Genomic DNA, 14,932 nt, shown 5'->3' with positions numbered 1-14,932 from the left:
AAGTCAATATTGTAATTTCATTATATGAGGAAATAGGCCTAAACCCCGTTGTAGCCTATGTTGCCACCATGTGTTTGCAACCCAGTGTTGTGGGAAGAAAGGCAACAGCAGTGTGCCAAAGTTTTATTATATACATTTATATATAGGCCTATTATACACACATACACACACACACACATATATAATATATATATTAGTAGCCTAACGTGCAAAATGTCTTATAGGCACATTAGTATTTTCACACAAAAAATTATTTTAAGCCAGTTATTTATATCTTTTGCTGTAGTGTGTCAGTGAAATATTAATTTACATCTCCAAACATTTCTTTTGCCATTAATTGTAATAATCCAATGAGATATTTTTATGCACAAGGAGTCTGACAATAGCCAGTATGCTCCACAACTGAGATCTGATCTCACCATCATCGAGTCTTTCTGTGATTACATGAAGACTGAGACATAATAAATCCAGAAGAAGAAACCGACCTGCAAAGCTACCTGAAAAACTGTGCAAGTGTACCTAGGACAAAAGCTGTTGTTGTTTTTTTGCCATTTTATTTAATATTTTAACATTGTTCCTGTTATAATATATATATATATATATATATATATATATATATATATGAAAACGTATATTTTAAATATAAACATATTTGAACTAAAATAATATTTAGTATGATATACTATATATATATATATATATATATATATATATATATATATATATATATATATATATATATATACAGGGCTGGACTGGGACAAAAAATCGGCCCGGGCATTTTGGCTCAGACTGGCCCACTATATTACACAACCGAACTTTGCACGCCCTTGAATATGTATACCAACTCCTATTAAAACCACTAATGCCATAAGTGTTTAGGAGTGAGTAAGAGTTAATCGATGAAATAACTACTAAGTCGAACTATACTCCACAGTGATGAATCCTAAAGAAAGCTATAAGCTGGGATAGCAATACTGGTTTTTCCCACAGGATTTTATGAAATCTGTGGTGAGTGCACCTCTGTCCCTCTAGGGGGGTTCGGGGGCATGCTCCCCCGTAAGAAAATTTTGTGCTTTTTAATGTTAAATTCATCAATCTGGTGCACTTTGAGAGTTAAAAATAAAGAGCTCCAACCCATATTCAGTGTGCAAATTGAACAAAGAAAAACTCTAAACTCTTTTAGCTGTGATATAGTGTCTGTCTACATTACACTACTACATAATAATAGTTATAATATTAATCCCATGGCAGTAATAGCCATATGTTGTAAAACAAATGCACTGAAAAATAAAAGCAACTTTCATAATTAGTTTCATACTAATTTCTATACAGAGATAAGCACATGATCTTTTATTTTGACGGAAACGGCATCGAGCTTTTATTTTGAAGAAAAACATGGTTTACAAGCTCATTACTCATTATTGTCTCATTACAATTCTAATAAAATGCGTAATCGTCAAATATGTAGATGTGTAAATAATGCGTAACTGGGTAGTGGGTTCCTACTTAGCCTAAGACTCCTAAGTGTTGTGACAGTAGCCTAGTTCTGCTTACCACAGTTCTCTGCACTCACTCATCTCTCTCCTTATCCTCCTCACTATCCTCATCAGACACTTGAAGGGCCTTTGAAGTTTCTTTTCACGCTATTTCTCTGCACATTCCTTGCGTTTCTTCTCCATCGCTCTGACTATTTTGACAGATACACACTGACACTGCTCGCTCACTCAGAGCTCAAAGGGGGAGGAGTTTAAAGATGTGATTGGACCAGCCCAGTGTCAATCAAGAAAATAACCAATGGGCCGCTGATCTACGCGTTTCATCTTGCGCCGGTCGCGATATTTTTTTTCACAGTATGGTAGGGGAAGACTCATGAATATTCATTAGGGAACTCATCCCTGATTGGTCTTAACCCCAGTGACGGGTAGGTTTAGGGGCGGGGTTAGGGGTAAGTCATCAGACCCCCAGTGACGGGTAGGTTTAGGGGCGGGGTTAGGGGTAGGTCATCAGACCAATCAGGGATGAGTTCCCTAATGAATATTCATGAGTCTTCCCCTACCATCCTGTGAAAAAAAAAAATCGCGCGCCGGTCTGTGAGAAAAAGAAAAACCTACGCTGACTTTTTTGTCCAATGCATTACACCGGCACAAAGATCCAAGAGCCGCCAATTAAACAAAACTAAACGCAATGGGCCGCCGATGTACTAGTTTAATGGGCCGTTCAGACAAAAAAAAAAAAATTAAGTATGAGATGTATCGGCCCACAAAGCACGTCGGCCCACCGGGCAAATGCCCGGTATGCCCAATGGCCAGTCCAGCCCTATATATATATATATATATATATATATATATATATATATATATATATATATATATATATATATATATATAACTATAATAGTTTTTAATGTCTTATTATTTCATTTATTAATGCCAGTCTGACACATGAGTCATGACTTGCTTTATTGTATGTCTTTCTGACGAGTTTTGCTCCTTTTAATAATACTACCGACGCCTGAAGCCTGTCTGTCTGTCAGTGTAATATCAGCCGAGCCAAAGAACGTCTTCTTTGGCCGAGCTCAACAAGTGGTGACGGAGTGACAGAGGCGCGCACGTTGCCATGGAGAGGCGTCACTATGACACCAGTCCAGTAGCAGAAGGCGAGGCGTGGATTCAGAGATTTCACCAACTCCTTCAGTAAAGCACATATTCCTCTTCAAAAGCCACAATCTCCGCCATAATCGACCTCAGATGACGCTTGATTAAATGATAGACGACCAAACATCCGCATTCGCTCTCTCTTTACCGTATCATATGAGGTTTTGCTAATCGTTTGGTGTCGTCTCTCCAGTTTAGAGTGTTGTGTGTTGTCCTAGTTGCACGATATAATCCAGCTAGCTCGTCATGTGGCTGGCTAGCGAGTTTGCGAGCCGTTAATCGAGCCATGTTATGAAGAAACTGACTGAAGAACAAGAAACTGGTAAGTACTTTTAAGATAATTTCACGCGCGTTCTTTCAGTGTAACTTACGTTATGTTACGTTCAGCGTTTGCTATTCTTTTTTGTCACTCGGAAAACACTAACAACCAGTTAGTAAATAAGAAACACCAGCAGCTTCTTCCTTGATACAATGATACACGTATTAAGATGCAGTCAGACATTGTTTTGTTTTAAATAAAGACATGTTGACCGACTTCCTGTTGTTTATGGACACCTGTAGTTGGACTAACCTGACTTATTTCCTGAGTTCTGAATTCATAAAGCTCTTTTGTTATGATATTTGGCAACAGTGCCTATAATGTCTCCATTATTGTAAGTTCATCTCAATTGAATGCTATATGTTTTGAACTATAGCCTATATATTTTTATATAATCACTTTATGTTCTTTTTTACTCGAGTTTGAGTCAATTTTATAAGAATGTCAACCAAACTGATTGACATTTGTTGTTGTGATGGTTATTAAGGCCATTCAAAGTCAAACTGGCCTGTCATGTGCAGGTGGTTTCAGTGCTTGATGCCAGTTCATCACATGATTTCATTGGTCATTTAAAAAGGGCTTTAACATTAGACTGAGTGACTGACTCAATGTATGAATGTCTTATGTGTAAAACATAACGTTACTTGTGTGCTATTGTATCAGTTTTGCATGTGCATAATATTCCTTACCTAAACTTAAGTCAATAATAGGTCTGTTGCAGAATATAACACAAAATGATCTCAATTACAGATTAATTCAAAACTAATTTATAAGGACTTTTTTGGGGGCTAAGCTATAAAACTAAAATTTGTTAGTAGCAAATATGCCTGATATTTTTGGTGAAGGAATTCAAGATTTCCTTTATACAGATTTTTTGACGTTAACTCAACTTTTAATATGCAATATCAACTTTAAAGTATATATATATATATATATATATATATACATATAATTTAAAAACTAAGATTTTTTGACACTTCTATGGCATCTTAATGGATGCCATAGAAACATTTGACCAAAATAGAGGGAGGTGAAAGGTGAGGCAGTAATTGCATGTGTTTAGCATGCCATTAAGGAGTGAATGATATTATTGGCCGCTTACAAAGGGTAGACTCAATCTCCATGGTGACCGAGACCAGAGAGGATATCAGGATTCTGCAGGTTCAGGGACAGAAAAAGGAGGACTTGTCAGTAGCCTTACAAAAGGGTCATAAATCTTTCTTATTTTATGACGATACACCACAGATCTGCTGTAGCTCATTTCTGTCTTGTAACCAGCTCTATTGACTCTTTGTTCTTAGTGACACTTGTTGATTTATTATTTGTACTCAATTTGAGACCATCATCAACTATTACACATCATCACAACACAATTTATGCCATGATTTGGTAAGAAAGTGTCTGGCAACCCAATTATCTAAAGCCACATATCTAAGTGCCTTGGTGTTTGAGATTTGCTCGATCATGCCTAAAGTAATGTACCAAATTGTATGGTTAAACACATCATATCTGTTAGTGTTTTGGCTCGCCTGGCTGGACATTGTATCTCTAACCACAGTACTAGTTGAGAATTAATAACACGTTACTGTCGTGAATGAGCAACAAATGTGACGTCTTGATTCAATCTTGATGAAGCCTCTCAGACAGCTTGAGTGTTTAGTGTCTGGATTTATGTCACGATTCGCTCAAGGCTCACACACAAACTCACAACCTGATTTGCTAACATACTGTGTCTTTTTTGATTTGTGTGTTTGAAGGGATGTGTGCTGTTTATTAATTGTGAGTGAAGCTCATATTCAGTTCAGTCTCAGTCTGATGTTGTCTCGATCATTGTGAACTGTATTGCAGGGGAAGACATGGACTTGCATGCAGAAAATCAGGAATCAGAGCACAGCCGATTGTCTCACCGAAGTGATGCGAAGATCTTGGAATCTCCTCAACATTCTGGGAAACAGGAGAAATACTGGAAAGACATTGGGAGCTCGGCTGGGGATCATGCACGAACCAGAACACAAGAGCCGAATGGAGACCCAGACCGCGATCGGTGTTCGGATGGAGATCGCAGCAGTGCCTCTTTCTACTCGGATGATTATGAAAACATCTCGCACTCGGATCGGTCGCTCTCGTCAGCCTCTCCATCTCCACACAGAAAAGGCAGATCTAAGAGAGTGTCCAGCAGCCCCTTACATCGAGCAGGTATACACACCCACATAATAGGCAAACACATCCAGTGGAGTCCAAAAGTCTGAAATCCCATTGAAAATCTAGGAAGAATACAAATAATAATGTAAAAACACAGAATCATTATCATATACTAATTTTAAGTCACTGATCAAATAAGTAACTGACCATGTGCATACTAAAAGTATATAATAATTATAATATACCGGTAATAATAAAATATAAATAAAATGTACTTTGTGCATAGTCACGTTTCATTGAAGCATTGAATTTATCCCAAATCATGTTTGGATAATGATTACTGGCAAGGTTTCGCACTTGTGGAGTTCATTTAACTCAAGTACTGTTTATGCAAAACCCTGTTTACCTCTCCTTTGCACTCACTTTATTAAAAGCCAGCAACATAATGGAACAAATTCATCAGCAATCCAGAAGGTCAAGCGCATTAAATTAGTCTGAGGTGTCCTCTTATCCACTAGTTACAGGTGTAACGTAATTAACATGATGATCAAGGCCATCAGCATCTAAATCTTGATAGCGCATGGCCAAAAATGTTGTGTTTTTTTTGTTTGTTCATTTTCTTGAGACACTGATTGCATCCTGATCTGATTTATGGGCAGCAGTGTGATGTTCTCACTCACAAGATACTCAGTCGTGCAGTCTTATAAATTAATGCTTTTTCACAAAACCTGTCGAGGACATGGCCAAGTCATAATTAATTCTGAAAACAAAAAGAAATAATAATTATTAATAATAGTTAATAATTCTATTTTATAGTTTAATTTAATATGATGCCTATAAACAAGTACAAAATAATAACAAAAAAATACTTTAATACAATATATATATATATATATATATATATTAGTTTATGAAAAAATAATGTATTACAGTAATGAAAATTATCAAGAAGTATAATCACAAAAATATGTCTAGTAAAAAAATCCAAATGTGCTTCATTGTCATAAAAATAATGTCATGTTGCAAAATATCCTAAATGGTCCTATAAGAGGTTTCAGTTTCTTTATGCTAAATGTAATGTTTTTTTTTTATTTTTTTTATTTTGATGGAATATAACCTGGATATTAGGTTTGGGTTAGGGTAACAGACTAAAGCATATTTTAGGAAATAACTGTTGTGTCCTGCAGTACCAACAACAACCAGCAGATTGCACAAGAGATATTTAGCATCAAGCATCATTTGAATAGAAAATTACTTTATTTGTTTTACCACAATCAATGTCAATGCCAATATATTAATAGGAATGTTGGGTTGTACACTACCATTTCAAAAGTATGTGAACATTAAGTTTACTTTTATTCAGCAAGGTTTCATTAAAATGATCCAAAGTCTTAAAAAATAAAGTAATAAAGACTTTTACTTTTTTTTTTAAATAAATAATGTTCTTTTGAACTTTTTATTCATCAAAGAGTCCTGAAAAAATGTATCATGCTTTCCACAAAAATATTAAGCAGCACAAACCGTTACTTGTGCACCAAATCAGCAGAGTACAATGATTTCTGAAGGTCAAAATACAGTAAAATATATTTAATTTTTTTATATATATTTTTAATATGTGTATGTATGTATCTATTCAGATGTATGGTAATAACTGCACATATTTGTGTGTGTGTTTTTTTAGGCCTTATTTACTTGTGTACTTATATTTATTATTCTTTTCAGGTGTGCATAAAGGTGTGTCACGCCGTCTCCCACCCCATCATCCTCAGCAGCAATCAGGAGGCATCCGATCACAAAGTTTGAGTAAAGACGCTCCGTCCAAAGAAGTGGACCCCGTCACCAAGCGCATGCTTTCTGCACGTCTGCTAAAGATCAACGAGTTGAAGAACGCATTGTCTGAGCTGAGGCTGCATGCAGACAAGCTGCAGCGTGAGAACCGTTTACTGCGACAGCTACAGCTGCGGCAAGAGAAAGCTCTCCATCGCTACGATGACACCGAGAGCGAGATCTCTCAGCTGCTGTCTCGTCACAACAATGAGACGCACGTGCTCCGCGAGAGGCTGCGACGCAGTCAGGAGAACCAGCGCACAGCTGAACGCAGCCTCAGGGAAACGGACGTCCAGCTCCAGCGCTGTCGCAGCCAGCTTCAGAAACTGCAGCAACTTGCAGATGACCAGAATCTTGGAGAGAGGGAGGAACTGTCACGAAAACTGATGTACGCTCAAGGCAAATTACAAGAAAGTGAACACAGAGTAAAGGTAAAAAAAAAAATTCAAATTTATAATTAAAATATAAAATTGGCCATTTTTATGAATTGAAAATGATAAATGTATAAATATTATGACAATGATCAAGATTGAATATTACCCTGGTTTCTTATTTTTCTAAAAATAAATTCCTTTTAAGAGTTTTGACTGCAATGGCTTCATCCTGTAAGGATCACGGTGTCAGTATGTGTTTATGTCTATGTTTGTGTGTGTAATGTATCATCAGGAATTGGAGAAGAACATGGAGCTGAGTAGTGGGAGCTTTCAAAGGCAGCTAGCTAATGAGAGGAGGAGAACTCACGATGCACAACAGGAAGTTAAAGCCCTACAGGAGGAAGTGGAGAAACTTTGCACTAAACTAAAGGTACCAAATACTGTACTTAGAACACCCACAAGCTGTATCCAGCGTTAGATGTTTATTAATTTAATCGCAAAACCCATTACACCATGTTCATTTTTTGCATCTTATTTCAGGAAAAAGAAAAGGAGCTGGATACTCGTAACATCTACGCTAACAGGATGCTTAAAACTTCTTCCAGAAAAGAAGCAGAGAATGGCAGCAAACGGAAAGGTTGATCAGCGTTTATTGATAGGCCTATCTAAGTCTAATTACACAACTGTACTATTCACCTTCCTCCCAGGACACTTAAACATTCAGTCCATAACTACTACTAGCAGACAAGTAATGACTCCATAACAAACATATTCCTATGGCGATTACTGTATATTCCCATGTGTTTCACCTTAGTTTTACAGTGGTTCTATGGATTAGATATGAGAGTGTTTGAAGAGATGTTGTAAGGAGTCGGACTGAAGGGCCTTGAATGGAATAGTATTATAAATAATGAATGTATGTGTTTGTGCCAGTAATCTATGTATTTTGTAACATGTTTGTGTTTGTGTTGAAGGCTCCAATACAACCAGCACTAAAGGAGTACAGACAGAAGACAGAACGTCCTCATTGGACTTCCCATCGCCACCTCCAGCTCTTACCAACGGAATCCCACCTGACAACCAGGCCGATGACTACCTCTCCCTGAAGGCACGTATAGCCTGCTTGATAAAGAACTTATAAGAGACATGTCTTTTTGTATTTTGTTTTGTTGAAACCAATTTATTTATTAAGCATAAGAGACCTCTAGTTCATAAAATTGCATTTAACCGCACAGAGTTTCAGTTTATTGTATGGGATTAATTAGCTCAGCGTTCACTATAGCTTTGTTTCAAAATCTAGTGAGCTGCCTTGTTGTCTATTGCCAATATAGGTAGCATCCAAATCGTCATTGTACTGATTTGTAATGTTCTACTTAGGAAGCAACTCACAAATTGCACCCCATTCAGATTTTGACATTAAAGGGATAGTTCAGCCAAAAAGGAAAATTCTGTCATCATTTACTCACCCTCAAGTTGTTCCAAACCTGTATGAATTGCTTGCTTCTGCTGAACACAAAAGATTATATTTTAAAGAATATGGGTAACCAAACAGTTGATGGACCCCATTGACTTGCATAGTATGGAGAAAAAAAAAATACTATGGAAGTCAATGGGGTTGAATGTTTAGTTACGACATTCTTCAAAATATCTTCTTTTATGTTCAACGGAAGAAAGAAATTCTTTGGAACAAGTTTGGAACAAATTTTTGGGTGAACTATCTCTTTAATATGTCGCTAAACTAATAGTGTGATACTCTAATAAGCATTAAAATACATCATGCACAGATGTCGGGTAAAATAAAAATAAAAATTCAATTATTATAACGAATGAACAATTTATTGTTTAATTTTTTTTATTATTATTAAATAAATATTTAAATAATAATTCAATATGTTCAAATGTAATGTTTATTATTGACATCTGTCTTTGTCTGCAATCTTGGATTTTTTTACTAAAATAACTTTTGACTGAAATAACTTTTTGGAACAGCTTTGTCATTGTAAGATCATCTGATGCCTTAAAAGCCGCCTCTGTAGGCAGCTCACTAGATTTTAGAACAGAGTACATAAATGCTGCATATTGGGCTAGAAACTTCAACACATTATAAAATTTGATTCCTCATGAGGAAAATCTATCATGTTTCTGTTTCATCTTCTTTCATTTGATACTCATCACAGTTATTCTTTTGTTGATGTTTGATTTAGCTCGTGCTTAATTTACACCTTTCTTTTCTCTCTTTCTCATTCTGTTTTATCAATCTATTTGTTAGCTTACATACCTGTGAATTTCCTTGTTAATTAATCTTTGAAGTAATTTTTAATGATTGACTTTCAGGATCAAAAGCCTGCTGTGAACCACAGAGTAAAAAAGGTTGGCCTTATAAGTCTGTCCTTCTGTTTACCAGCATGCAGCACACAATAGAATAGAAGTTCATATGCTGGCTCCCAAAGCAAATCTTCATTCTTTAATTGAGCATTGGATTGCTGCATGAAGTGCTGACCTCTTAACCTCTGCCAAATAGTCTATCAACAGAAGAACACTAGTAACCTCCTGGCTGATTAGTTTTACAGCTTGAGTGTCCATGATTCTTAGATCATTCTGAATTAAAAATGCCAAGAATATTAAGAACATCCCAGCTCTGAGAGAATATTTATTGTTTTATCTATGGTAGAGATGTTTTATACACGTTTAAATTCTGTCATCATTTACTCACCCTTGTGTCATTTAAAATGCTTTTTTTCTTTTCTTTTGTGGAACTTCTCCCTTACAGTTAAATTAAATTGTGATCAGGAGCGGTCAAGCTCTAAAAATGACAAAAAAATAACACCATAAAGCATCATGAAAGTAGGTAAAATTCTCCACAATAGCTGCCGTTAATGTATATTCAAATATCTTGTGTCAGGTTTGACGTTAGTGATGCCATACGCTTGTGTGTCTTTTAACTGATTGAGAAAGGCCAACTGAATGCCACATTTAAACATCATGAGGGTGAGAAAATGCTGACAATTTTCATTTTGTGCAGACTATCCCTTTTAACACATTCAGTGAGCAAGCCTTACAGAACTTATGAGCTTTGTTTTTTACTCTCTTCTGGTCCTTTGTTTGTCATCCTTTTTTTTCCCTACGACACATCAGCAGGATCAACAAGAAAAAGAGCAGAGACTGAGAGAAGCAAAGGAATGGAAGATCCAACAGTTTTGGAAAGAAAGGGAGAATGAAAGAGGCATGGAATCTGTGATGGAACAGACAAGGGAGAAGGAGAGAGAAACGGAGATGCTGAAAGTCAAGGAGAGGCAAAGACTAGATCAACAGCCCAGCTCAAATGAGAAGAACTTTAAGGGAAACAGAGGTAGGAATGTAACCGGTCGTAGATGCCATCTTGTCTCAGTTAAAGACATACATGCATACAAAAATTAAATTCTATTATTAGCATAACAGTTTGAATGAAAAATCCATGAGTAAATTAAGTACTGTTAATATAGCTTAAACCAGAAGCTCAATTTAACTAAAGTTTTCAATAATGCACACTTGTATAGGATTGATGTTTGTCAAATAATTTAAGTACACTTCAGTTCAAAAGTTGTTTTTGAAAAAAGTCTGCTCACCAAGGCTGTGTTTATGTGATAAAACTACTGTTAAAAACAGTAATATTGTTCAAACTATTTTCTATCTTAGTATATTTTAAAATGTAATTTATTCCTGTGATGGCATGATTTAGTGCTCAGGAAACATTTCTTAATTTTTATCAATGTTGAAAACCGTTGTGCTGCTTAATTTTTTATTATTATTAATTATTATGTAAACCATGATACATTTTTCAGGATTCTTTGATTAATTAAAAGGTCAAAAGAACAGCATTTATTTAAAATATAATTTTTATAACTATGTGAAAGTCTGTAGTCACTTTTAAAGTATTTAATGCATCTTTGCTGAATAAGATTTTTAGGTAGTGTAATTGTTAAAATGCATGTTTGCAACTTTTAAGCGATTAATCATTCAGTTTGTTATAAAATAGGCCTGGACAGAGAGGAAGAAGATTGGAGGAATGGCCTGTCTATATCTCCAAAGGAGGAAGAGAGCAGGAAGCAGCGTGAACTGGAAGAGTTACAACATAAAGCGAGAAATCTGGAGATCCAGGCCAATCAAGAAGAGTGTGCGGAAGAGGAACGCCAGCGCAAAGAGCAGCTATTGCTTAAGATGCATGAGATCGACATGCAGACTCAGGGTCAAGACTCAGACTTCTTCTCTGATGACACGGGAAGTGTCCGCTCTCCTCTACGGTTGTCAGAGAAACGTAACCACAACGGTATTTTTAAATGCACAGAGCCAGAGGAGAACACAAACACATTTGGGAGTGGGAGAAGAGGAGGTGGTCACAGAGCACAAGGACCTATTGCGGATCTTGATCTTTCTTTTGGCAGCTATGCCCCTTCTTTTGGTAAATCTGCCCCCCGTACAGGTTTGGGCACACGAAACACAAATCAGTCACCTCGAGAAGCGGATGAAGGGCTTGATCTGAGTGGCCTGGTCAAAGAAAGGAAGTCCAACCTCATGCAGCAGCTTTTTGGGGCCACAGCCACTCCACCTCCTTCAGATCCATCCAGCAAGATGGAGATTCTAGACCCCCCTCTAACAACCCAGTTCCCATCAGGACCAGTGAATGGACGGAGGAGGGACTCGGACACACCAAATGGACTAAACATCAGTTCTCTCCCCAACAATAGAAGCACTCTACAAGTCTCTGAGAGCCGACCCACAGTCAGGGCCATTACATCGTTTGATGATGACATAGAGGAAGTCGCACTCTGAATAGGGCACTTTTATAGTCAATATGAAGGAATCAGTTTCTTGAAAGCAGAAACACCTCTGATATTTGGTTTTGTGCTCCCTTATGAAGTAATCTCTGATTAAACAACGCTTAGTTTGCCAACATGCCTCCTTTTCAACACTTCCGGCAACATCATAGAGGAAGACTTTCTCAATTACACTATTTTCATGGTTAGGTATACAAAGGGACCTAAATTAACACTCGCTTTGCACCAAATGTGGAAAGAAAACCCTCGCCTGTTGGCCGGTAACTCTTTTTAGGAACCACAGCGTAATAGATGGTTAAAGTCAAACTGTTAGAATGATAATCTGCCCCTCGCTGATGTAATCAGTGTGAGTGATTCAAATCAAGAACATACGACCTGTCTTGGAGGGAAAACATCCGTTGTGACTTGCACATTTTCTAAAAACGACTTATAGCTTAAATTTATGTTTATCAAGGACGCCAAAAGGTTTTTAGGCATTTTTATTCACCACTTATGTGGAATATATCTAATTTGAAGCCAACAAAACAAAAATATGATCAGCAAGGTCACAATGTGTTTCAGTTTTTTTACTGGAAAACAAATTTATCAGGAATGTTGGTTAATAAAAATAATTCATTAAACAGTTTCATATCGGAAAAGTAATATTTATGGACGATAAATCCTCACAATGCACCATTGTTACATATGGGAGACCAGGTCATTTTGGACTCTACCTCTGTGTGTTGTTGTTATTGCTGAGAAACTCCCTTGCATACCACATGGAAAGTAGCTATAGTTAATGTTGTATTCAGATTTTCTTACTTAACAAGAGCGTGATAAGTAGAGATAGAGGGTGGGGTGCATTAGCCGATAGTCTTGTGTGAGATTCAGTTTACTGTATGTGTTTGTTTGAAAGGAAAAGGCCCTGCACTTTCAGTACTGATATGACTGTGACAGAGCTTTGTCCTCAGATAGCCACGCTATGGCTTGGCTGACTCAGGTCTGTGCTGTATCTTCTCTGAACCAGTCCTCCCACACAGCACTTTTTAGTCTCTCCCCCTTCACCTCACTTTAGATAAATGTTCATGTCTATTATGCGACAAATGAGGGTGTCTGGTTTATAAGATATAATTAAGTTTATAGATTAAACGATGAGCCAAATAATCGAATGATCTCTATACAGAGCACCCCAAAAACATGGACAATTAAATATCTGAATTTCAGTGCATTAGATTCAGTACATTTTCTCTGACCTAACTAACTGGTCCCAATGTGAACAATTCAAACTTTTAAAGCTTTTTTTTTCTAAAATGTTTTCTCGAAAATTGTACTTGTGCTACCAGATACATGTAATTTGGCTTGATATTTTGTTATTTTACACAGTGATACTTATATTTCTGTGTGGTATAAGCAAATATTTTTTGAGGGGGCCACTGTATGTTTTTGTTAATATGTGCACAGTATGATCCTTGTTACTTTAACCATTTCATAACTAGAAAACTCTGACATAATTTTACTTTCACTAGAATGTGCAGTGACTTTATTTGCCTGCTTTTATTTTTTTTATACATGAATAAGTAGGTTATGTATACTTGGCCATTTTGGATGTTTCGTAAAGCCCAGGCTCATCAATGTAAAACCACTCCTGGGTCATTATCTGTGAGATTTTGTCAGGTGGTTGTTGTGTAATTAGCAGATATGTTTTACTAGCTCTATAAAAATTGTAGTGATTTGGTTTTTATTTATAAAGCATTTCAGGGTTCATTTCAATCTCAATTACTGATAAATCTATTGTGAAATACTAGAAACAATGTGCTTGATATGGTTGCTTATTTTTGACTTTTTAATGAGGGATGTCACACAATTTATAAGTGGACAGATATGAAACAAACACAAATCAAATATTTAACTATGTTTTAATTACAAAAGATGTTTTCACTTCAGGGCCACGTTTATTTATTTTTTAAAGAACAAAATCTGGCACCCACCTGAACACATCAATCAGGTTGAAAAGTATCTAGTACTCACTTTCCATTTAAAAATGAGTTTTGGTGTTCTGTCACAATTCTCACTGCAACTCGACTGAGATCTATGATTGACATTTTAATATTTTCTAAAGCACTGTGACATCTTACCGCAGCACTAAAATGGTTCATTGTGAACATTTTTATTATTCTATAATATTACAATGGCCTGAGGTGGATTTTGTGGCTTTATTTTATTTTATTTGTCTGTCTCTGTAATCAGACTTTGTATTGTATGGCTGAATTTGAAATAGTGACCCTAAATGATTATTCAAATACAGTTTTTATGGTTTAAGTGTCTTTGTTACATCTTTTAACAAGCTTTTGAAAGAGCAATGTCAGAAACATCATACACTGGAATATGCAAGACCATTAGTCAGCACATGACATTGTGTATGGAGTGATCTCCAGAATCAGATCCATCCGTGGCCTAGAAATGTATGCTTGACACATGAACAACCTCTATCATTAACAGGAAATCTCTGATTGTCTTCTCTTGAGTGCAGCAAGCTTCCAGAGATACATGTGTGTTGTGAAGCATGGTAGAATGTTAACTATTGTGAACTTACTATAGAATGTCATCCATTGTAAGGTCGTGGCAGAGATGTGGTCATTGTGAGGTCATTGTGGAGGGATGCTATTGTGAGCTTGTGGGCGAATCGTTCTATGCATTTAACCTTGAAATCACATGACGGTCACACGCGAATCGGTTATATCAATAATTGATCTGTTATAGGTTTATAGCATGCATCTGATGAAACCTGTCAAGAAAATGGAAAATGTCTAGGTCACATTT

The 14,932-nt window shown here is 36.4% G+C and overlaps 1 protein-coding gene across 2 annotated transcripts; it reads left to right on the top strand.

The window, feature by feature from the left end:
* The first annotated feature begins 2,634 nt into the window (after positions 1–2,634).
* On the top strand, positions 2,635–12,173 carry lca5 (lebercilin LCA5). 2 transcript variants are annotated; one of them, XM_056239740.1, is made up of 8 exons: positions 2,635–2,979; positions 4,825–5,172; positions 6,841–7,376; positions 7,612–7,749; positions 7,860–7,956; positions 8,294–8,427; positions 10,458–10,668; positions 11,335–12,173. In XM_056239740.1, the coding sequence occupies exons 1-8, from the start codon at positions 2,949–2,951 to the stop codon at positions 12,126–12,128; spliced, it is 2,289 nt and encodes a 762-aa protein (XP_056095715.1). In that variant the 5' UTR covers positions 2,635–2,948; the 3' UTR covers positions 12,129–12,173. The 2 variants fall into 2 exon arrangements, with proteins under 2 accessions (XP_056095715.1, XP_056095714.1); XM_056239739.1 differs by having other exon boundaries at positions 10,455–10,668.
* Positions 12,174–14,932: the final 2,759 nt, after the last annotated feature.

This window comes from Rhinichthys klamathensis, unplaced genomic scaffold (genome assembly GCF_029890125.1).
Source record: "Rhinichthys klamathensis goyatoka isolate OS25496 unplaced genomic scaffold, OSU_Roscu_1.1 h1tg000020l_1, whole genome shotgun sequence".
Lineage (NCBI taxonomy): Eukaryota > Metazoa > Chordata > Actinopteri > Cypriniformes > Leuciscidae > Rhinichthys > Rhinichthys klamathensis.
The sequence above is the reverse complement of the archived record's forward strand: the minus strand, read 5'-3'. Positions and strand labels throughout refer to the sequence as shown.

Coding starts and splice junctions, on each gene's coding strand:
- lca5 (XM_056239739.1), top strand. CDS start 2,949: ATGAAGAAACTGACTGAAGAACAAGAAACTG. Junction 2,980..4,824: donor GACTGAAGAACAAGAAACTG/GTAAGTACTTTT, acceptor ACTGTATTGCAG/GGGAAGACATGGACTTGCAT. Junction 10,669..11,334: donor GAACTTTAAGGGAAACAGAG/GTAGGAATGTAA, acceptor GTTATAAAATAG/GCCTGGACAGAGAGGAAGAA.